The sequence below is a fragment of the Coregonus lavaretus genome, assembly GCF_964263955.1.
Source record: "Coregonus lavaretus genome assembly, chromosome: 11".
In the NCBI taxonomy this organism is placed as follows: Eukaryota; Metazoa; Chordata; class Actinopteri; order Salmoniformes; family Salmonidae; genus Coregonus; species Coregonus lavaretus.
This window is the reverse complement of record NC_139998.1, coordinates 2,916,229-2,938,037: the sequence shown is the minus strand read 5'-3', so window position 1 is coordinate 2,938,037 and position 21,809 is coordinate 2,916,229. Positions and strand designations below refer to the sequence as shown.

General features: G+C 44.1%; 1 protein-coding gene across 1 annotated transcript in view; it reads left to right on the top strand.

Annotated features, from left to right (window-relative positions):
• The window catches only part of nat10 (N-acetyltransferase 10), a 34,603-nt gene extending 12,868 nt beyond the window's left edge, over positions 1 to 21,735 (top strand). The window contains exons 4-27 of the mRNA XM_084171151.1: positions 1,290 to 1,461; positions 1,592 to 1,714; positions 1,976 to 2,037; positions 3,529 to 3,643; positions 3,823 to 3,930; positions 4,434 to 4,567; positions 4,779 to 4,872; positions 4,992 to 5,227; positions 7,074 to 7,198; positions 7,472 to 7,622; positions 7,810 to 7,906; positions 13,765 to 13,881; positions 16,465 to 16,566; positions 16,668 to 16,742; positions 17,056 to 17,172; positions 17,425 to 17,558; positions 17,781 to 17,829; positions 17,957 to 18,053; positions 18,191 to 18,304; positions 18,511 to 18,683; positions 18,840 to 18,959; positions 19,254 to 19,352; positions 19,470 to 19,624; positions 19,957 to 21,735. Of these exons, the coding sequence (XP_084027277.1) occupies positions 1,290 to 1,461; positions 1,592 to 1,714; positions 1,976 to 2,037; positions 3,529 to 3,643; positions 3,823 to 3,930; positions 4,434 to 4,567; positions 4,779 to 4,872; positions 4,992 to 5,227; positions 7,074 to 7,198; positions 7,472 to 7,622; positions 7,810 to 7,906; positions 13,765 to 13,881; positions 16,465 to 16,566; positions 16,668 to 16,742; positions 17,056 to 17,172; positions 17,425 to 17,558; positions 17,781 to 17,829; positions 17,957 to 18,053; positions 18,191 to 18,304; positions 18,511 to 18,683; positions 18,840 to 18,959; positions 19,254 to 19,352; positions 19,470 to 19,624; positions 19,957 to 20,101 (2,914 nt within the window). The 3' untranslated portion in view covers positions 20,102 to 21,735. The remainder of the gene's footprint in view (positions 1 to 1,289; positions 1,462 to 1,591; positions 1,715 to 1,975; positions 2,038 to 3,528; positions 3,644 to 3,822; positions 3,931 to 4,433; positions 4,568 to 4,778; positions 4,873 to 4,991; positions 5,228 to 7,073; positions 7,199 to 7,471; positions 7,623 to 7,809; positions 7,907 to 13,764; positions 13,882 to 16,464; positions 16,567 to 16,667; positions 16,743 to 17,055; positions 17,173 to 17,424; positions 17,559 to 17,780; positions 17,830 to 17,956; positions 18,054 to 18,190; positions 18,305 to 18,510; positions 18,684 to 18,839; positions 18,960 to 19,253; positions 19,353 to 19,469; positions 19,625 to 19,956) is intronic.
• Positions 21,736 to 21,809: the final 74 nt, after the last annotated feature.

Here is a 21,809-nt window from a genome sequence, read left to right as displayed (position 1 = left end):
CATGCTGTCAAGTCCACCATCAAGTTCGCTGACAACACTACAATAGTAGGCCTGATTTACCAACAATGACGAGGCTGCCTACAGGGAGGAGGTAGGCACTCTGAAGGTGTGGTGCCAGGTAAATAAACTCTCCCTCAACGCCAGCAAAATAAAAGGCCTGATTGTGGACTTCAGGAAGAACCAGGCATCCTCATCAAGAGGGCCGCTTCGGAGACGGTCAAAAACGGCATACACATCTCAGAGGAGCTGAAATGGTCAAACCACACGGACACCGTGGTGAAGAATGCACGACAGGCTGAAGAAATACGGCCTGTCCCCGAGGGCCCTCAGTGTTCTACAAGAGCACCATCGAGAGCATACTGTCGGGCTGCATCACAGCCTGGTACGGCAACTCCACCGCCGCTGTCCATAAGGCACTACTACAGAGGGTGGTACGCTCAGCCGAATGCACCATTGGGTACACATTGCCTGCCCTCCAGGACACCTACAACACCAGGTGTCGCAGGAAGGCCAAGAAGATCATCAGGGACCTCAGCCACCCGAGCCATGGCCTGTTCTCCCCTCTTCCATCAAAACGAACAGAATGCCCCCCCAGTAGATATGATGCAACCTGTGCATTTGACAAAAATAAATACATCTATCTGTCAAAAGGAAGGCTTCTGCAAAAGGGACATGAGTGACAGCAATTTCATTTGTTGACAATTATGTGCACAAAACAGCGCTACAAGTTGCCGTGCTGCTCTTTTGACAATTGAGTTCAGAAACTTCAGCAGTGAACGAATGTGCTTGTGAAGTCTGCCGTGGCTGCCTGCTCCACTCTAATCTTGAGGGGCGTTTCTTTGCAAACTCGCATCCAATCTCCATAGTCCTGGACTCTTAATAAACCAATCACAAGCTTTAATCTGCCACGGTTCACAGTACATTGGCAGGAAAATGATGGATTTCCTGGGCTAAGCTGCCGCGGTTACAGTGCTTCTGATGTAGGATTGCAGGCCCATATGCTCTGATTTCAAAACAATTTAGAGGCACAGTTGAAAAGTTAACGCACTGAATATAAACTGGATTAATTAGAAAATAAAAGCAGTACTTGTTTCAATGCATGAGAAATAAGAGGTGTGAAGAGAAGGTCTAATGCGTGTGTCTCACGCCCAATGTGTGAGTTGGCAACACTAATTGTCATGGCCAGATGGCACAAACATGTCTGGGACCAGGCTAGAGAGTGAGGTCTTGCAGTAGGAATGTTTTGAAAGGAGTTGATTCATTTTGCTCTATTGTCTAAACTTTAACAGCAACCGAAAGAAGCGCATGCGTCAGCTCCAGAAGAAGATCAAGACCGGCACTCTGAACATTAAGCAAGACGACCCTTTTGAGCTGTTTGTCGCTGCCACTAACATCCGCTACTGTTACTACAACGAGACGCACAAGATTCTGGGAAACACCTACGGCATGTGCGTCCTGCAGGTGAGACATGCTTGTTCTTATTCTTGTCGTCCTGGCTGACAACACCTGACATCTTCCAATCCTTGTGTTCACCTCTCAAGATGTGTACTGAACATTTTTGTCTCACTCATTCTCTCTCTCCCTCACACAGGACTTTGAGGCTCTCACTCCCAACCTCCTAGCTCGAACTGTGGAGACTGTAGAAGGAGGAGGGATCGTGGTAATTCTTCTCAGGACGGTCAACTCACTCAAGCAGCTGTATACAATGACTATGGTAAGGCCCCATAGATGTTTTCAGTGAACTGTGTACTCGTGTATTATTTAGTTCTTGCTGTGTTGGAGCCAGTTCAAGACTACTGTTGTCTAAATATTGCTGTTTTTACATTTCTAAAAACCTGTTTTCGCTTTCTCATTATGGGGTATTGTGTGTAAATAATTTAATCCATTTTAGAATAAGGCTGTAACGTAACAAAATGTGGAAAAAGTCAAGGGGTCTGAATACTTTCCGAATGCACTGTATACTTTCCTTCCCCAGGATGTTCATTCTCGCTACAGGACCGAGGCCCATCAGGACGTGGTGGGAAGGTTCAATGAGAGGTCAGTGGTCTTCAAATACACTGAACAAAAATATAAACGCAACATGCAACAATTTTACTGAGTTACTGTTCATATAAGGAAGTCAGTCAATTGAAATAAATAAATTAGGCCCTAATCTATTGATTTCACGTAACTGGGAATACAGATATGCATCTGTTGGTCACAGACACCTAAAAAAAAAACTTTGGGGCGTGGATCAGAAAACCAGTCAGTATCTGATGTGACCACAATTTGCCTCATGCAGCGCAACACATCTCCTTCGCATAGAGTTGATCAGGCTGTTGATTGTGGAATGTTGTCCCACTCCTCTTCAATGGCTGTGCGCAGTTGCTGGATATTGGCGGGAAGAACTGAGACATTTTCAGCTTCCAGGAATTGTGTACAGATCCTTGCGACATGGGGCTGTGCATTATCATGCTGAAACATGAGGCGATGGCGGCGGATGAATGTCACGACAATGGGCCTCAGGATCTCGTCACGGTATCGCTGTGCATTCAAATTGTCATCGATAAAATGCAATTGTGTTCGTTCTCCGTAGCTTATGCCTGCCCATAACATAACCCTACTGCCACCGTGGGGCACTCTGTTCACAATGTTGACATCAGCGAACCGCTCGCCCACAGGACGCCATATACACTGTCTGCCATCTGCCCGGTACAGTTGAAACCGGGTGGCTGGTCTCAGACGATCTCGTAGGTAAAGAAGCTGGCATGGTTACACGTGGTCTACGGTTTTGAGGCCGGTTGGATGTATGCCAAATTGTCTAAAACGACATAAACCACCTCGGCTTATGGTAGAGAAATTAACATTCAATTCTCTGGCAACAGCTCTGGTGGACGTTCCTGCAGTCAGCATGCCAATTGCAAGCTCCCTCAAAACTTGAGACATCTGTGGCATTGTGTTGTGTGACAAAACTGCACATTTTAGTGGCCTTTTATTGTCCCCAGCACAAGGTGCACCTGTGTAATGATCATGCTGTTTAATCAGCTTCTTGATATGCCACACCTGTCAGGTGGATGGATTATCTTGGCAAAGGAGAAATGCTCTAACAGGGATGTAAACAAATTTGTGCACCAAATTTGAGAGACATAAGCTTTTTGTGCGTATGGTACATTTCTGGGATCTTTTATTTCAGCTCATGAAACATGGGACCAACACTTTACATCTTGCGTTTTTAATATTTTTGTTCAGTGTAGTTTATATAAGGCCGCCCAATTACAACTCTTAAGGACTATTCTCACAAGGGCTTCCTTGTTATTTTTAAATGACTGACAAGCCATATGACCCTAACTGACACCATCTCCAATTGTGGTCCTCTGTAGCTCAATTGGTAGAGCATGGCGCTTGTAACGCCAGGGTAGTGGGTTCGATCCCCGGGACCACCCATACGTAAAAATTTATGCACACATGACTGTAAGTCGCTTTGGATAAAAGCGTCTGCTAAATGGCATATTATTATATTATATGGTAACTAACTGCCCTCCCCTCCAGGTTCATCCTATCTCTGTCGTCCTGTAAGACGTGCGTTGTCATTGACGACCAGCTCAACGTCCTGCCCATTTCCAGCCACATTGCCAACATCAAGCCTGTTCCTCCCAAGACTCAGGTAGGCACACAATCCCATGCTCCACAGCAATCCTAGGTTCTGTTTCTTAGGGCACACTGTAGCAAGGTTCCTTCAGTTTCGTGCCTAGTGAACATGACTTAAGCCAAAAACAACATTGTTTGACTTATGAGTTCTAACCTGACTAACCTTTTAACCAATCATTTGTCTCCTTCCTGCAGGAGGACAGTCTGTCGCCACGGGAACAGGAGCTGAATGAGTTAAAGGAGTCTCTACAGGACACGCAGCCTGTTGGTGTGCTGGTCGACAGCTGCAAGACCATGGACCAGGTCAGGACATACTCTCATATATAAATCAAGGGGATAGGACATTGTCTTATGTCAGATAGCATGAATCTGTCTGCACTGGTGATAATAGTAGTAACGCCACCTGTCAGAAGACAATGGGGGATGGGGTGGTAAATGGGTGTAGGAAAGCATTTATTGACTAGTTCCTATCCAAGCTTTGCACCTCTCAGTGGAGATCATGTTATTCATAGTGTGTGTTTCTTAGCTTATGGCTCTGTCGTAGTCGGCCGTGACCGGGAGACCCATGGGGCGGCGCATAATTGGCCCTGCGTCGTCCAGGGTAGGGGAGGGAATGGCCGGCAGGGATGTAGCTCAGTTGGTAGAGCATGGCGTTTGCAACGCCAGGGTTGTGGGTTCAATTCCCACGGGGGGGCAGTATGAAAAATAAAATAATGTATGCACTCACTAACTGTAAGTCGCTCTGGATATGATCGTCTGCTAAATGACTAAAATGTAAATGGTTTGTTGCGGTCTCTCCCTCCAAGGCCAAGGCGGTGTTGAAGTTCATTGAGGCCATCTCAGAGAAGACCCTGAGGAGCACTGTAGCTCTGACTGCTGCTAGAGGCAGGGGCAAGTCTGCAGCACTGGGACTGGCTGTGGCTGGGGCTGTGGCATTTGGGTACGGTTGACTTCTGATTCACCTGCCTCGTCTTTCTCACACATACACTCATGAGTCTTTACAGTTTCTGATGAATCTACTTAAATGTGCTTGTCGCTATGTTGGAGGAGACACAGACTCGCTAACAGTGATCTGTGTGGAGTACCTTAACTCATACACTCCATTCTGTGACATACTGTTGCTCATAGTGTCATATTGTCCATCTCCACAGCTACTCCAACATCTTCATCACCTCCCCCAGCCCAGACAACCTGCACACTCTGTTTGAATTCATCTTCAAAGGCTTCGATGCCCTTCAGTACCAGGTGAACCTTTTTTCTTTCTCTTTCTCTCTACAGTCTTTCTGTCTGTGAGTGAACTATGTCAGACGATGGGAGCTTCGTTAAGTCTATTCCTAACTTCAACATCCCTCTCCCGTTCCCAGGAGCACCTGGACTATGAGATCATCCAGTCTCTGAACCCTGAGTTCAACAAGGCCGTGGTTAGAGTGAACGTCTTTAAGGAGCATAGACAGACTATTCAGTACATCCACCCAGCTGATTCAGTGAAGCTGGGTCAGGCTGAGCTGCTGGTGATAGATGAGGCTGCAGCCATCCCTCTTCCTCTGGTCAAGAAGCTGCTGGGACCATACCTGGTCTTCATGGCCTCCACCATCAACGGGTCAGTGGTGTGTGTATGTGGTCCTGACCACCCCCCGTCTGGTCAAGTACAGTGCTTTGCAAAAGTATTCAGCCCCCTTGGCGTTTTTCCTATTTTGTTGCATTACAACCTGTAATTTAAATAGATTTTTATTTGGATTGCATGTAATGGACATACATGAAATAGTCCAAATTGGTGAAGTGAAATGAAAAAATATAACTTATTTAAAAAAATTATACAAAATAATAAATAATGGATATGAGGTACGTGCATATGTATTCACCCCCTTTGCTATGAAGCTCCTAAATAAGATCTGGTGCAACCAATTACCTTCAGAAGTCACATAATTAGTTAAATAAAGTCCACCTGTGTGCAATCTAAGTGTAACATGATCTGTCACATGATCTCAGTATATATACACCTGTTCTGAAAGGCCCCAGAGTCTGCAACACCACTAAGCAAGCTGCACCATGAAGACCAAGGAGCTCTCCAAACAGGTCAGGGACAAAGTTGTGGAGAAGTACAGATCAGGGTTGGGTTATAAAAAAATATCAGAAACTTTGAACATCCCACAGAGCACCATTTATATCCATTATTTTAAAATGGCACCACAACAAACCTGCCAAGAGAGGGCCGCCCACCAAAACTCACGGCCCAGGCAAGGAGGGCATTAATCAGAGGCAACAAAGACACCAAAGATAACCCTGAAGGAGCTGCAAAGCTCTACAGCAGAGATTGGAGTATCTGTCCATAGGACCACTTTAAGCCATACTCTCCACAGAGCTGGGCTTTACGGAAGAGTGGCCAGTAAAAAGCAATTGCTTAAAGAAAAAAATAAGCAAACACGTTTGGTGTTCACCAAAAGGCATGTAGGAGACTCCCCAAACATATGGAAGAAGGTACTCTGGTCAGATGAGACTAAAATTGAGCTTTTTGGCCATCAAGGAAAACGCTATGTCTGGCGCAAACCCAACACCTCTCATCACCCCGAGAACACCATCCCCACAGTGAAGCATGCTGGTGGCAGCATCATGCTGTGTGGATGTTTTTCATCGGCAGGGACTGGGAAACTGGTCAGAATTGAAGGAATGATGGATGGCTTGAAATTCTTGAGGGAAACCTTTTTATCTTCCAGAGATTTGAGACTGGGACAGAGGTTCACCTTCCAGCAGGACAATGACCCTAAGCATACTGCTAAAACAACACTTGAGTGGTTTAAGGGGAAACATTTAAATGTCTTGGAATGGCCTAGACAAAGCCCAGACCTCAATCCAATTGAGAATCTGTGGTATGACTTAAAGATTGCTGTACACCAGCAGAACCCATCTAACTTGAAGGAGCTGGAGCAGTTTTGCCTTGAAGAATGGGCAAAAATCCCAGTGGCTACATGTGCCAAGCTTATAAGAGACATACACCAAGAGACTTGCAGCTGTAATTGCTGCAAAAGGTGGCTCTACAAAGTATTGACTTTGGGGGGGTGAATAGTTATAATAGTTAATAAGTTTTCTGTTTTTTTGTCTTATTTCTAGTTTCACAAGAAAACATATTTTGCATCTTCTTCAAAGTGGTAGGCATGTTGTGTAAATCAAATGATACAAACCCCCCAAAAATCCATTTTAATTCCAGGTTGTAAGGCAACAAAATAGGAAAAATGACAAGGGGGTGTGAATACTTTCGCAAGCCACTGTATCAATGGGTCAGTGGCGTGTGTGTATATGTCTGTGTGTGAGAGAGAGAGTTTCCGAAACCTGTGTGCGTGTTTCCTACCCCTTGCTCTCTCCGTGCAAGTAACAATGGGTCAGTGCAAGGGCACCATAGCACAAACTGTCTGTGTGTTCCTGACTTCCCTCTCTTTCTATCCCTAAAGGTATGAGGGCACAGGTCGTTCTCTCTCCCTGAAGTTGATTCAACAGTTGAGGCAGCAGAGTTCAGAGAGCCAGCAGAGTCTGTCAGCAGAGAACAGGAGCACCAACACAGCCAGGCTGAACGCAGGTGACCAAGACACCCTTACTACATTTTATATGTACCTTTTAGTCATGTAGCAGACTCTAGTCTTATCCAGACTCACAATCAATGTATTCAACTACCGTAGGTAAAACCAACTAACACAAGAATTGCAAATCAGATTTTCTACAAAATAACTATCTGCAGTCAGTGCTATATGAAAAGACTAATGCAAAGAAAGATTTACAAAAAATACATTACATTGTTCTAACGCATCTGTACCTGTAATGTGTTTTAATTCTTGTGTTCCTCCTCCCCCAGCTCGCTCCCTCCAAGAGGTGTCCCTCCATGAGTCCATCCGTTATGCCATGGGAGACCCTGTAGAGAAGTGGCTCAACGAGCTGCTGTGTCTGGACTGCCTAAACATCCCCAGAGTCATCTCTGGCTGCCCCCTGCCACAGACCTGCGACCTGTATCCTTTCATGGTGCAATCTGCAATAGATAATGCTGTTCAGTGGTTATTACTCTAGCTCCATCCCTCAGCTTTACAGGGCTGCTGTTTGGCCGTAAAACAAATTCAGTATTGTGGCTTTTAATGGCACGCTGTATGATTGTCTTAGTAGTTGTTGTTGTTGTCGTCCTTAACCTGTGATGTACAGATACTATGTGAACAGAGACACACTGTTCTGCTACCACAAGGCATCTGAAGCCTTCCTGCAGAGACTCATGGCTCTCTATGTGGCATCGCACTACAAGGTGAGCCTGAGCATTGCACACACACTCACACACACACACACTAGTGGCTGATGGAGGGGGAGCGCTGCCACTCAAAAAGAAGAAAAACACGAATACAAAGCATTGATCATCAGGATCATACCGCAGATCCAAAAAGTAACACCCCCAAATCCGTACAACCAGTAGGCTTCGTCAACATTAAAAAGCAATGAGTCTGATGTAACATGTTGATAAACTAATATTTCTTCACATTATAAGCGCAGCAGGGCGCACAAGGCATAGGTGCTCCTAGGCTACGCGCGAATGTGCGTTCTATAATGCAATTTCATGAAAGAGGGGAGATCTAATATGCAACAACTAGCATGGGTTGCTAATATGACTAGAACTGTGCCTTTGGCTACTGGACAATGAAAGACAGTTCATATAAAATAATTGCCTCCATGGATATGATCTGATTTTGGCTATGCTGCTTTGAAGGTAAGACATGCCTCATAATCTGTAGTAAAACATTCAGGTGTCAAACAATTAAGTATATGTTTTCAAAATGCATACTGCCTCCAGCTCATTGCAAAGTGGTGTGTGACGCGCTGATGAAGCCTGCCTTACGTTGCCTATGAATTTGCTGTTTGAGATGCTGTAGCAGCAGCTCTTGAGCTGTCTGACAGATTTTCCGCTCAAAGACTCTGTAGGTCTATATGTATGCTGTACGCATGTGATAAATAACATACATAACAAATATACTGTACACGCGCCAATTGAATTTCACTAAGTTATGCAAACTAACCTATAGACCGATAAGCATGACCAGTCAAATGTATTTCCATCAATCAATAGGCTAAAACGCATAGTTTTGCAATGAGATTTATTTTTCTCCCGGACAATTGGCCGGGAGAAATTTATCGGCTTTTAAAAAATGTTATCGGCCAAAAGCCGGCTAACGGCAACCTTGATAGATAGGTATGTATGTATGTATGTATGTATGTATGTGTGTGTGTGTGTGTATAGATGTATATACACACACACACAGTGAGGGGAAAAAAGTATTTGATCCCCTGCTGATTTTGTACATTTGCCCGCTGACAAAGAAATGGTCAGTCTATAATTTTAATGGTAGGTTTATTTGAACAGTGAGAGACAGAATAACAACAAAAAAATCCAGAAAAATGCATGTAAAAAATGTTATACATTGATTTGCATTTTAATGCGGGAAATAAGTATTTGACCCCCTCTCAATCAGAAAGATTTCTGGCTCCCTGGTGTCTTTTATATAGGTAACGAGCTGAGATTAGGAGCACACTCTTAAAGGGAGTGCTCCTAATCTCAGTTTGTTACCTGTATAAAAGACACCTGTCCACAGAAGCAATCAATCAGATTCCAAACTCTCCACCATGGCCAAGACCAAAGAGCTCTCCAAGGATGTCAGGGACAAGATTGTAGACCTACACAAGGCTGGAATGGGCTACAAGATCATCGCCAAGCAGCTTGGTGAGAAGGTGACAGCAGTTGGTGCGATTATTCGCAAATGGAAGAAACACAAAATAACTGTCAATCTTCCTCGGCCTGGGGCTCCATGCAAGATCTCACCTCGTGAGTTGCAATGATCATGAGAACGGTGAGGAATCAGCCCAGAACTACACGGGAGGATCTTGTCAGTGATCTCAAGGCAGCAGGGACCATAGTCACCAAGAAAACAATTGGTAACACACTATGCCGTGAAGGACTGAAATCCTGCAGCGCCCGTAAGGTCCCCCTGCTCAAGAAAGCACATATACAGGCCCGTCTGAAGATTGCCGATGAACATCTGAATGATTCAGAGGAGTACTGGGGGAAAGTGTTGTGGTCAGATGAAACCAAAATCGAGCTCTTTGGCATCAACTCAACTTGCCGTGTTTGGAGGAGGAGGAATGCTGCCTATGACCCCAAGAACACCATCCCCACCGTCAAACACGGAGGTGGAAACATTATTCTTTGGGGGTGTTTTTCTGCTAAGGGGACAGGACAACTTCACCGCATCAAAGGGACGATGGACGGCGCCATGTACCGTCAAATCTTGGGTGAGAACCTCCTTCCCTCAGCCAGGGCATTGAAAATGGGTCGTGGATGGGTATTCCAGCATGACAATGACCCAAAACACACGGCCAAGGCAACAAATGAGTGGCTCAAGAAGAAACACATTAAGGTCCTGGAGTGGCCTAGCCAGTCTCTAGACCTTAATCCCATAGAAAATCTGTGGAGGGAGCTCAAGGTTCGAGTTGCCAAACGTCAGGCTCGAAACCTTAATGACTTGGAGAAGATCTGCAAAGAGGAGTGGGACAAAATCCCTCCTGAGATGTGTGCAAACCTGGTGGCCAACTACAAGAAACGTCTGGCCTCTGTGATTGCCAACAAGGGTTTTGCCACCAAGTACTACGTCATGTTTTGCAGAGGGGTCAAATACTCATTAAAATGCAAATCAATTTATAACATTTTTGACATGTGTTTTTCTGGATTTTTTTGTTGTTATTCTGTCTCTCACTGTTCAAATAAACCTACCATTAAAATTATAGACTGATCATGTCTTTGTCAGTGGGCAAACGTACAAAATCAGCAGGGGATCAAATACTTTTTTCCCTCACTGTATATGTGTGTGTATGTATGTATATGTGTTTGGGCTTTATAGATTGCTTATTTGTTTGTGTTGGGATTTAGCTGAGATTGTTCTTTACTAAGTCAAGTGTATTTGTCCAGGCCTCAATTGTTTCTTGACTAGCACAATTTATTCTCGCTGTCGATAACTCTAATGTTATAACTTCTAATAGTAACTGTAGCCACTGGCAAATTGGGAGTGAGGTGATTGCCAACATATTTTTTGCGGCAGTGCTGCCTGACAGCAGTAATTGTCTCTGATGTATTGAGAGATTCAAGGAGCCATCATTATTAATAAACATAGTAGATGCAAAGCATTAAATATTTACATTCATGCACTTCGAAATTAATTGTTTAACTTTGTCCCAGGAGCGTTTAACTGCAGGGCACTCCCACATCATATGAAGGAATGTGCCTACCTGATTTAGGGGACAGAGTGAACATTTGGGAGTTAGGGCCAATTTAATCTGAAAACTTGTTGTTAAATTTAAAATGTTTAAGTTGATGGTTCGGATTACAGGATGCCAATGTCATATTTTTCCATTTTCTGTTCCAGTTAAAGGGTTCTTCATATGCACTTACATCTGTGGACCATAGTTTTTAATGGCTAGCTCAGAATGAGCTTTCCAAAAGTTGTTTATATATTATAGGGATCAGTCCTTTCAGAAGCCCAGATCATTTATTTATAAATACCATCATTGGAAGGTTCGGTAGTTAAGTTTCCTGAGGGACTCCATAGGCCAGCATAGCTGACCTAAAATTGTAAATATACAAATATACAACACCAGTCTCAACATCAACAGTGAAGAGGCGACTCCGGGATGCTGACCTTCTAGGCAGAGTTGCAAAGAAAAATACATATCTCAGACTGTCCATCTTAATCTTTTATTTTAATTGGCCAGTCTGAGATATGGCTTTTTCTTTGCAACTCTGCCTAGAAGGTCAGCATCTGGGGAAAACTTCAATCCATTTGGAGTAACTGTCAACCAAGAAAATCAATTTGCATTACCAAAGGACCCAAGGGGACTGGTAATGATTCCCCCTTTGGACACATGACTCACATCGTGATTAATGCGTCCAAAAAAACAACACTGCCTGTTAAATCAAAAATAAACAAATTAGAGTAACAAATCAAATTAGAATTACAACTCTAGATAACTCCATAAGGAAATAATTGTATCCCATAAGATAATGGTAAAATAGAATAGAGACAGGTGTCCCTCATTCCGGGGCAGCGCTCTCTCTGTCCTTCTCGTGGTCCAAATCACACATGGGACTATTGATAAATTATAAACTTCTTCTTAATTATTAGTGTTTACATAGCCCATTTAAATCTCACCCAGTGTCTCCAGTCTTTCTAGTTAGGGTGATCAGGCCTCGCCAGGAAGTCAGAACAGAGGTTAGAGGTCAGTCAGCCCTGTTAAATGAGTTTGTTTTCCTATACCTAAAAAATCGTAGGGTAAAAACAAACAAAATGGCCAGGCCTTAATTAATTTGGAAGCTCCCTTAACAGCTGGATCCGGGTACCTTCAACTGCTCTCCCAAGGCACTTGCCTTAGGAAGCCTTTCAAAGGGAGAGATACAAAATCATAAACATGTTGTTTTTAAACTTGGTAGTGGACATTCCATCAGTCGTATACAGAATTATACTTCAGACACATCAGATGATAGTGTCCCGTCATGCTGAACAATCCCAGAGCCCCTCTCTTGTAATCATTGTCATTTTGACCTGTTGCATTGACGTACAAACTGCCCCAGGGACATACACTTAGTCTAAATATAAAACCTGTTGTTTAACATCTGCTTGGACCTTCAAAAAGTTGGTGCTGGCTTATCAGCTCAATATTCGGTACTAAAAACATTTACTTGGATCTACTGAATTCTAGACACAGTTCCACGTAATGGAAAACAGATTGTTTTAGATGACATTACCTTCTTACTTAAATCACTGGTGCTACCCAAACTATAGAATTTAGAAAGAAATTGTCAAAAACCTATCTTATTCAATTATTCATACCTCTGTCCCAAATGTCCCCACTGTCTCTTACAGCCTGTTTGAGTTCAGTGTGTACTGGTGGCTATCTATTTGTCCACAGGAAATGTACCTCTAACCCAAACAACGGATGACTTAAACACAAGTAAAAAAATAAAAACATCACACCTCCATGCTTCACGGTGGGAACCACACATGCGGAGATCATCCGTTCACCTACTCTGCATCTCACAAAGACACAGCGGTTGGAACCAAAAATCTCAAATTTGGACTCCTCAGACCAAAGGACAGATTTCCACCGGTCTAATGTCCATTGCTCGTGTTTCTTGGCCCAAGCAAGTCTCTTCTTCTTATTGGTGTCCTTTAGTAGTGGTTTCTTTGCAGAAATTTGACCATGAAGGCCTGATTCACGAAGTCTCCTCTGAACAGTTGATGTTGAGATGTGACTGTTACTTGAACTCTGAAGCATTTATTTGGGCTACAATTTCTGAGGTGCAGTTAACCTCTGCAGCAGAGGTAACTCTGGGTCTTCCTTTCCTGTGGTGGTCCTCATGAGAGCCAGTTTCATCATAGCGCTTTATGTTTTTTGCGACTGCATTTGAAGAAACCTAAGTTCTGAAAATGTTCCGTATTGACTGACCTTCATGTCTTAAAGTAATGATGGACTGTCGTTTCTCTTTGCTTATTTGAGCTGTTCTTGCCATAATATGGACTTGGTCTTTTACCAAATAGGGCTGTCTTCTGTATACCAACCCTACCTTGTCACAGCACAACTGATTGGCTCAAACACATTAAGAAGGAAAGAAATTCCACAAATTAACTTTTAAGAAGGCACACCTGTTAATTGAAATGCATTCCAGGTGACTACCTCATGAAGCTGTTTGAGAGAATGCCAAGAGTGCAAAGCTGTCATCAAGGCAAAGGGTGGCTACTTTGAAGAATCCCTAATATAAAATAAATGTTGATTTGTTTAACACTTTTTTGGTTACTACATGATTCCATATGTGTTATTTCATAAGTGTTGATGTCTTCACTATTATTCTACAATGTAGAAAATTGTAAAAAAAAATAAAATAAAGGAAAACCCTGGTACTGTATGTTGGAGAGCCTTGGTTGACTGTGGATTACAGGTGGTCTTATTAGATTTGTCCAGAATGGCATTCATGTCTGTCCCAATAACCTGGTGGTGCCTACATAGACCTTCCTCTTATGTATATCTGTATTTTAACCGATTGCTGCCTTCTTCTTTTGCTGGTTCCAGAACTCTCCCAACGACCTGCAGATGTTGTCAGACGCCCCAGCACATCACCTCTTCTGCCTACTTCCTCCTGTTCCTCCCACACAAAACTCACTGCCGGAGGTCCTGGCTGTCATACAGGTAAACCCACTGAGCTCAGTCAGTCAGTCTGTCTGTCTGTCTGTCTGTGTGTGTGTGTGTGTGTGTGTGTGTGCGCGCTCGCGCGGGTGAGAGATTCCAAAGAGTTCAGACTCCTGAATGCCAACTTTTACTCTGGCCACCATCCACTCATGGAACTCATGCTGTTTGTTCACAAATTTCCCAGGGCAGCCACACTGCAGGAGGACCTTACAAAGGAGTTCACAGTGTATTGTGTCGAAGGCCTTGGAGAGGTCCACAAAGGCCATGAACAGGTCTTGTTTCTTTTCACAGCACTTTTCCTGCAGTTGGCGTGCACTAAAGATAATGTCCACCATGCTTCTGCTCTTTCTGAAGCCACACTGGGACGCCGGTAGCAGGTCTTCAGTGATGGTGTCGGAGTCTGCGGAGCATGACTTTACCAGCAACTGCAAGGAGGGATATGGTGTATATGGTGACAATGTTTGCATCCCTCCATTGATGGGGGGTGCTCTCTTGTCTCCATTTCTCAGAGATGAACAGGTGAACTGCACTGGGAGAGAGCCCCCCTTTTTTAGGATCTCAGCAGGGATGGAGTTTTTTGTGTTCTTCAGTGACCTGATGCAGTCCTCAGAACAGGTGGATGGGAGATCAAGGCTCTGGATGGTGGGCAGGGTTGGGAGCTCCTCTAGGACTGAGTAGTCAACTGGATTTGGCTGGTTTAAGAGGGCTTCAAAGTGTTCACCCCACCTCTGGACTATCTTAGTTTGTTATTTTATGAGAGTGGACCCATCTGCACTTCTGAGGGGACAGCGAACGCAACTTCTTGGGCCGTGGGTGGTCTTCAGGGCATCATAAAAGTTGTGCATGTCATCTGTCTGCACAAGATTGGATTTCTTTGGAGGTCCACCACTCATTTTGTAGCTAGATGCTCTAGCTCTGTCACCTTTCACCGCAGATGCAGAAGTGCAACGTCAGCGGATGAGGTGAAGAGTCATTCAATGCAAAAAACAACATATCTCTACCTTAAACTTACACATTTTATGGGGATTTTGTATTATGCTAATTAGATTCCCACAGGGGCGCGGACATCGACTCTAGGGGGATAAGCGCAGCAATGCAGTATGTGACGCGCAAATGTTCGTTCCATAACGCAATTAGCGGGAAAACACCGTTGTCAAAAGCGCACCGCACATGCGAGCGGTTTCATGTGGCAGACATGAAAATATCCGTTAGAAAGTGGGGAGATCTAATGTGCAACAACTAGCATGCGTTGCTAATATGACAAGGATTGTGCCGTTGGCTACTGGACAATTAAAGAAAGTTGATATAAAATAATTGCCTCCATGGATATGGTCTGATTTTGGCTAGGCTACTTTGAAGGTAATACATGCCTCATAATATGTAGTAAAACATTCAGGTTTCAAACAATTAAGTATATGTTTTATAAAATTTTGTGACGTGCTGAAGAAGCCTGCCTTCTGTTGCCCATGGATTAGATTTTTTAGGTGCTGTAGAAGCAGCTATCGCTCTGTCCGACAGATTTTCAGCTCAAAGGCTCTGTGTATCTATGCTTTATGCATAACGAATATACTGTAAACAATTTAATTCCACTAAATTATGCAAATTAACCTGTAGACCGATAAGCATGACCAGTCAAATGTACTGTATTTCCATCGACTGGTATTTCCATCAATCAATAGGCAAAAAAGCATTATTTCGCAATGCGATTTCTTTCTTCTCCTGGACAGTTAGCAGCACCAATTTCAATTATCTGGCTATTTTACCGGCTAACTGAAACCCTGCTCCTCACTTGCCATTGTACCACAATTTAAATATTGGAAGACTGCAACATCGACCAGGATATCCAGAATCAATCATTTTCAACAGTAACCTGCACCTACACACCAAAGTTGCAGTCTACCAGGCAGTGTGTGTATCTACACTCCCTTTATGGATGTGAAACATGGACAGTCTACAGCCGACACTTAAAACAACTGGAGTCCTTTTCACATAAAATGCTTACAACGCATATTGAAAGTGACCTGGCAGGACCGTGTTCCTCTCTGTGATCCTACAAGAGAACCAACTGCAGGAGCGTTGAGGCGTCCATCGCACACCACCAGCTTAGATGGCTCGGCCATGCTATCCGGATGCTAGAGGATCGCCTGCTGCGAAAGATGCTTTACGGACAGCTACAACTGGGCCGTCGCTCTGCAGGTGGGCAGAAAAAGGCGGCTAAAGGATCAACAGAAGACATCACTAAAGAAGTGTGGGAGAAACCCTGCCTCCCTCGAGACTGTTGCTGCGCACCGTTCCACCTGGCGCGGCCTCTGCCGTCGAGTGCAGTTGGCCGAGGGAAAAGAGGACCGAACGTAGCCTGGCAAAGCGACCAGAGAAGACGCATGACGATGCCTGCACCGGCCTCAGCGGGATAGGCCTTTTGTGTGCTCTGTCTGTGGCAGACAGTGTGCATCCAGCATCGGATTCTACAGTCGTCAGCGAACCCACAAGCAGTAGTGGAAATCATCATCGGATACGATGGACTACCTTAAGTTAGTGCGTGTGTGTGATGATGATGTTATGCGTGCGTAATGTTCCTCTCAGGTGTGTCTGGAAGGAGAGATCTCACGTCAGTCCATCCTCAACAGTCTGTCCAGAGGAAAGAAGGCTTCCGGTGACCTCATCCCCTGGACCGTGTCAGAGCAGGTATTGAGAATACAGGCCTAAAGCCTGGAGCCAGATGGTTTCCCACTGATAATCTCACACTATTGGCATTGTGATCAGTTCTAACATTGTGCTCTCTGCAGTTCCAAGACCCAGAGTTTGGCAGTCTGTCTGGAGGAAGGGTGGTGCGCATCGCTGTCAACCCTGACTATCAGGGGGTAAGTTCTGTTTTTTTTCTTCGCATTTCGTGGTTTGTTCGTTGTTTAGTTGTGCTTGTGCAGTGCAGCTCTCTAAATAGACAATTTTTGGTTCTGACTTTCCAAAGCAATTAATGAGTTGTATGTAGGTGTGTTGACTATGTGGGGCTACAGAGATGGTGTGTTGAAGGAATACTTCGGGATTCAAACTGCACGCAGAGACATAAAAGTGGTATCCACGAGTTCATCTGACTCTGGGGAGGTAGATAAAGGGCCTCGTTGCCAAAATCCAGAAGTATCCCTTTAACTGGTTGTTTCCCTGTCTGTCCTGCAGATGGGTTATGGCTCCAGAGCTGTGCAGCAGTTACAGCTGTACTACGAGGGTCAGTTTCCCTACATGGATGAGAACGCACAGACCGCTAACAGCCAGATCACCTCTGTCACCAGCGAGGTAATGCCACACACTCACTCTCACACAAATGCCTGGAAACACTTGCACACTCACCAACAGAAAAACAGGCCCCCTGAACGTACACATTCCATGAGTATGAATAGAAATCGCATCCACAGGGAGAAAAGTCATCCAGACTCCTGTGTCTTTTTGTTGTCACTCACATTGACTCCAAAGAGCAGCATTGAGCAGAGTTGACTGTTGTCATTCTGTTGGAGGACTTACTTTGCTAACAGTGTTGTTAATATATAGGCAGTGAGCCTCCTAGAAGAGGTGTTGCACCCTAGGAAGGACCTCCCTCCTCTGCTTCTGAAGCTGAGTGAGAGGAGGGCCGAGAGACTGGAATACCTGGGAGTGTCCTACGGCCTCACACCTCCGCTGCTCAAGTAAGTATTATTTACATTTACGTCATTTAGCAGACGCTCTTATCCAGAGCGACTTACAAATTGGTGCATTCACCTTATAGCCAGTGGATTATTTACCATAGATAGACTTATATACGTTTATATACATAATTGGTGTTTACTGACACTGGGAAAGTCTGTTTGGCTTCACCATCTCTGTGCTTTTCCAAGTACCAACCATAACATTTTTTCGTTACCTCACAGGTTTTGGAAGAAAGCTGGTTTTGTCCCTGTCTATTTACGGCAAACTCCTGTAAGTGGAAAATGTCTACAATTTACTACTTTACATCATTGTGCTGAAATTGGATGCAGTCGGAGTATTGCTTATTGTAATGCTTGGTATTGTCTTTTGACCCGTGGTGTGGTGTTGTGATTCCCAGAATGACCTGACGGGGGAGCACTCATTGGTGATGTTGAAGGAGCTCAACACAGTGGAGGCTCCTGAACAGGGCCAGTGGCTGGCTGCCTTCTGGAAAGGTGAGGCTTGTGTGTGCTATGTGTTCTGTCTCTTTGTGGAAAAAGTCAGAAGACCAAAATGGAAGATAAAGTATCATCGGATGTTCTACTCTATTGTCCCTCTGCATTACAACTCTCGTTGTCTTTGTCTCTTCCAGATTTCCGTCGGCGGTTCCTGTCTCTGCTCTCCTACCAGTTCAGCAGCTTCTCTCCCAGTATGGCCCTCAACATCCTGCAGAACAAGAGCACCACCAAGACGGATGCCAGCTCCGGTAAGTTCCCCTTTACTCCCTCCTTCCCTCCCCACCAGTCAAAACCCCAACCACCACTGTCCCGAAGGTTGTCTAACTAGACCAAAATGGGGCTCCCCACCTGTTGACAGTCTACCCTAACCTTTGAACGTTTTGGGCCAGTACTTTTGAATGATTTGGGCTACAGACAAGCGATTTTCAGAGTCTCACCTGCTTTCTCTCCCCAGCTCTGACCAATTCTCAGCTGTCTGGTCAGTTCAGCCCCTATGATCTGAAGCGTCTAGAGATGTACTCTAGAAACATGGTGGACTACCACCTCATCATGGACCTCATCCCTGCAGTGGCACGCATGTTCTTCCTCAAACAGCTGGGAGACGTGACCCTGTCCGCCGCACAGTGTGTGAGTAGGACATTACGTGTGCGCACAGACATGCACATACACTCGCTCATTCTCGCTTGTCTCTCCCTCTTTCTCAGTGTAGTGTAACGCTTAGCTCTCCCCCACAGTTAAAGAAGAAAAAAAAAACGAGTCTCTAAACCTGTCTGTTCATCTCAGGCTCTGTTGCTAGGTGTGGGGCTGCAGCATAAATCAGTGGACCAGCTTGAGAAGGAGATTGACCTGCCCAGCTCTCAGCTCATGGGTCTGTTCAACCGCCTCATCAGGAAAGTAGTGCAGGTGAGAAGAGAAGACGCATTTAGTGCCCATGAGGGGAAATGTAATTATTTAATTCCGATTTTGTTAATTGTATTTCTTACTCTACCGTTTTATCCAACCTGCTTAGGTATAAAGCAGCGAACAAAAAAAACGTTAGTTCCTAGAAAATGTGTTGTATGATGAAATGTCCTAAAGTTTTGAGTCTGTCTCGTACTTGCTGTGTCTCAGACAATGACGGCTAGTTTATTCATTATGACCTGTTTTGACCATGTATAGTTGTTTACTTCTTTTCACCATGTTTATGTGCTGTTATAGTTCTTCAACAGAATCCAGGAGAAGGCCATTGAGGCGGAGATGGTTGTATCTAAAGACGTCTCCATGGAGCCCACTGTCAAAAGCCTCAATGATGATCTGGTACGGGACTCTTCTCCGTTTTATGAATGGCATGACAACTGGAATGGGTAGATAGACCATAATGTGCAGTGAGTGTATGAATGCAAAATCGATTAAATAATTGTATTTTCTCCCCAGGATGAGGCAGCCAAAGAGTTCCAGGAGAAGCACAAACAGGACATGGAGAAGGTCAAGGAGATGGACCTGCAGCAGTACCTGATCCGAGGAGATGACGAGGAATGGGACCAGGTGTTGAAGAAAGCAGGACAGACGGCTGTTGTCAGCATAAAGAGGTGAGAGGAGAAACAATGTCTAGAATCCTTGCTATAACAATGTAATAGCGGATTCCCATATGCTACCTTCTTCTCAGCCCCGAAGGGTCTGGATAGGTATTTGCAGTGAGGTAGTAGAGCTTACACCATATTGCTTACACCTTACAGATCTGCAAACATCAAAGGGTTAGGGTTATGGGGAAGGGCTAAGATTTGTCAATGTTTTTATGGTGGGGCCACCCGTATAAAAATGTATGCGTGCGCTACTGTGAATCGCTTTATGAAAGCGTTTGCTAAATGGCATTTCTTATTTTATTATGGCTCATCATGTAACAATGTCTGTTCTCCAACAGTGACAAGAAGAGGAAGTATGAGCAGCCGAGGCCAGACAAAACCGAGGGAGGAGATCCGCGACACGGCAAACTGAAGAAGACGAAGAAGGGAGGAGGAGGAGGCGGCAAGGAGAAGAAGAAGAAGTTTGAAAAGAGGCCGTTATAGTGTACATTATAGTTTAGTGTTTATATTAGCTTATATTTGTATTAGTTTTAAGATTATTAGAAATGTAGTTTGTTTTCAGATCCACTTTACTAGTTAATTTCATAAAAACATTTCTATTTCGTTTTTATATTATTTAGTTTGGCTTATGGACAGAAAGAAGCCTATGCATGGGAGGCTGGGAGCCATTTATGTGTTGTATAGTGTTTGTTTTTTGGGATGTCACTTCTTGCCACTGTGGGGCAGTAATGACAAGCTGATGGGTCAGGTCTTACGTTAGGTTTAAAGGTAGACTCAGCGAGATGATGCAGATGCACGAAGTCAACAATAGTAATGGGTAAATTTCCTCAACAACCAGGAAGTTATAATTGAAGCTGAAGCGTGAGGCTTCTCTGCTGTTTTGGTCCCGTAGCTACCCGTGCACATGCCACAGATACTCTGTTTGACTGTGTGAGAGCAGTCTTGCATCATGCACATCTGAATGGGCGCGTTCGAGCGGCATTCCGGGATAAAAGTTGTCCGACTTGCACCTATATGTTGACTGCATGAACTTTACAAAAATCATGTGTTGAAAGGTCATGAAGATGCTCTTCACCAACTTCATCCTGCAGCCGTCGCCTGCATTGTGGGAAGTTCTATTGTCAACCAATCATTAGGGTGTTTTTGTTTGACCAATTACGTGAATGAAACAAACCAATTTTCCATGATTTGTATACAGTATATATATATATACCCCAAAAGGTTTTATTTGGGTCTGTCACTGATTGTACAATGTGTGTACACATATATTATGATTTCCATTTGTGAGTGTGATATGAGGGTTAAAAACAAGTCTATTTTGACATAAAGTAAGCCTTTTATAAACAATTGCAACACTGCAATGTTGATCAAGCCTTTCTGTTGGAAAACGAGTGTCTGACTTAATGCTGTCGCAGATGCACCTACCCCGTCTAGTCGGTTGCTTTTGCCTCACCACGCAAACGTGCCCAATGTCTGCCGTGCTGCTTGTGGCAACTTCATCACACTTGAGTCTACCTTTTATAATTTAAATCAGTCAATATAACCCCCCCATTGAAAATCCCATTTGATTTGTCTCCCCAAAAACGAACTGAACATAATTCATAATGGTGTTTGTTTAAATGGGTTTAATTATTTTTCAGTTTACTAAATTGTTTTTTCATTCGTTTTTGTTTGTTTACTATAACAAACTTGGTGTACAGCAGTAGGACTGTGCTTTGACCAATGGCAGTGCCACCTTTCTCTGTTCCTTCCTCATGCCTAGCCCTGTACCTAAATTAGATGGAATGGGACAGAATTAAATGATTCTATTTCTTATGGACCCGCCACCCTAGGATAGGAGACAGTATACAGCGGAGACAGTTCACCCCATAGAAATATAATTATTTATATGGTTCCACCACCTAGCCCAAATCAATTTATCACCTGCCTTTTCCTGTAACCGGCTGATTTTAATCCAGTACCAACAATATGGAGTTGCTTACAATCAGATGAGTTGGAGTTTAAGGATCAGACTTAAAGATGCTTAATTGAATGATGAGCATATGTTTTACTTTATGTATTATATGACCCAGATCTCTCTACCATGCAGTGAAAATTAAACACGTTTGTTGCTCTGATTCCTTTGACTGTTATGTCACTCACCTTGCCTCGATCTTCAGCGAATGGAAAACGTGCCTGCCTTCTGTTCTAG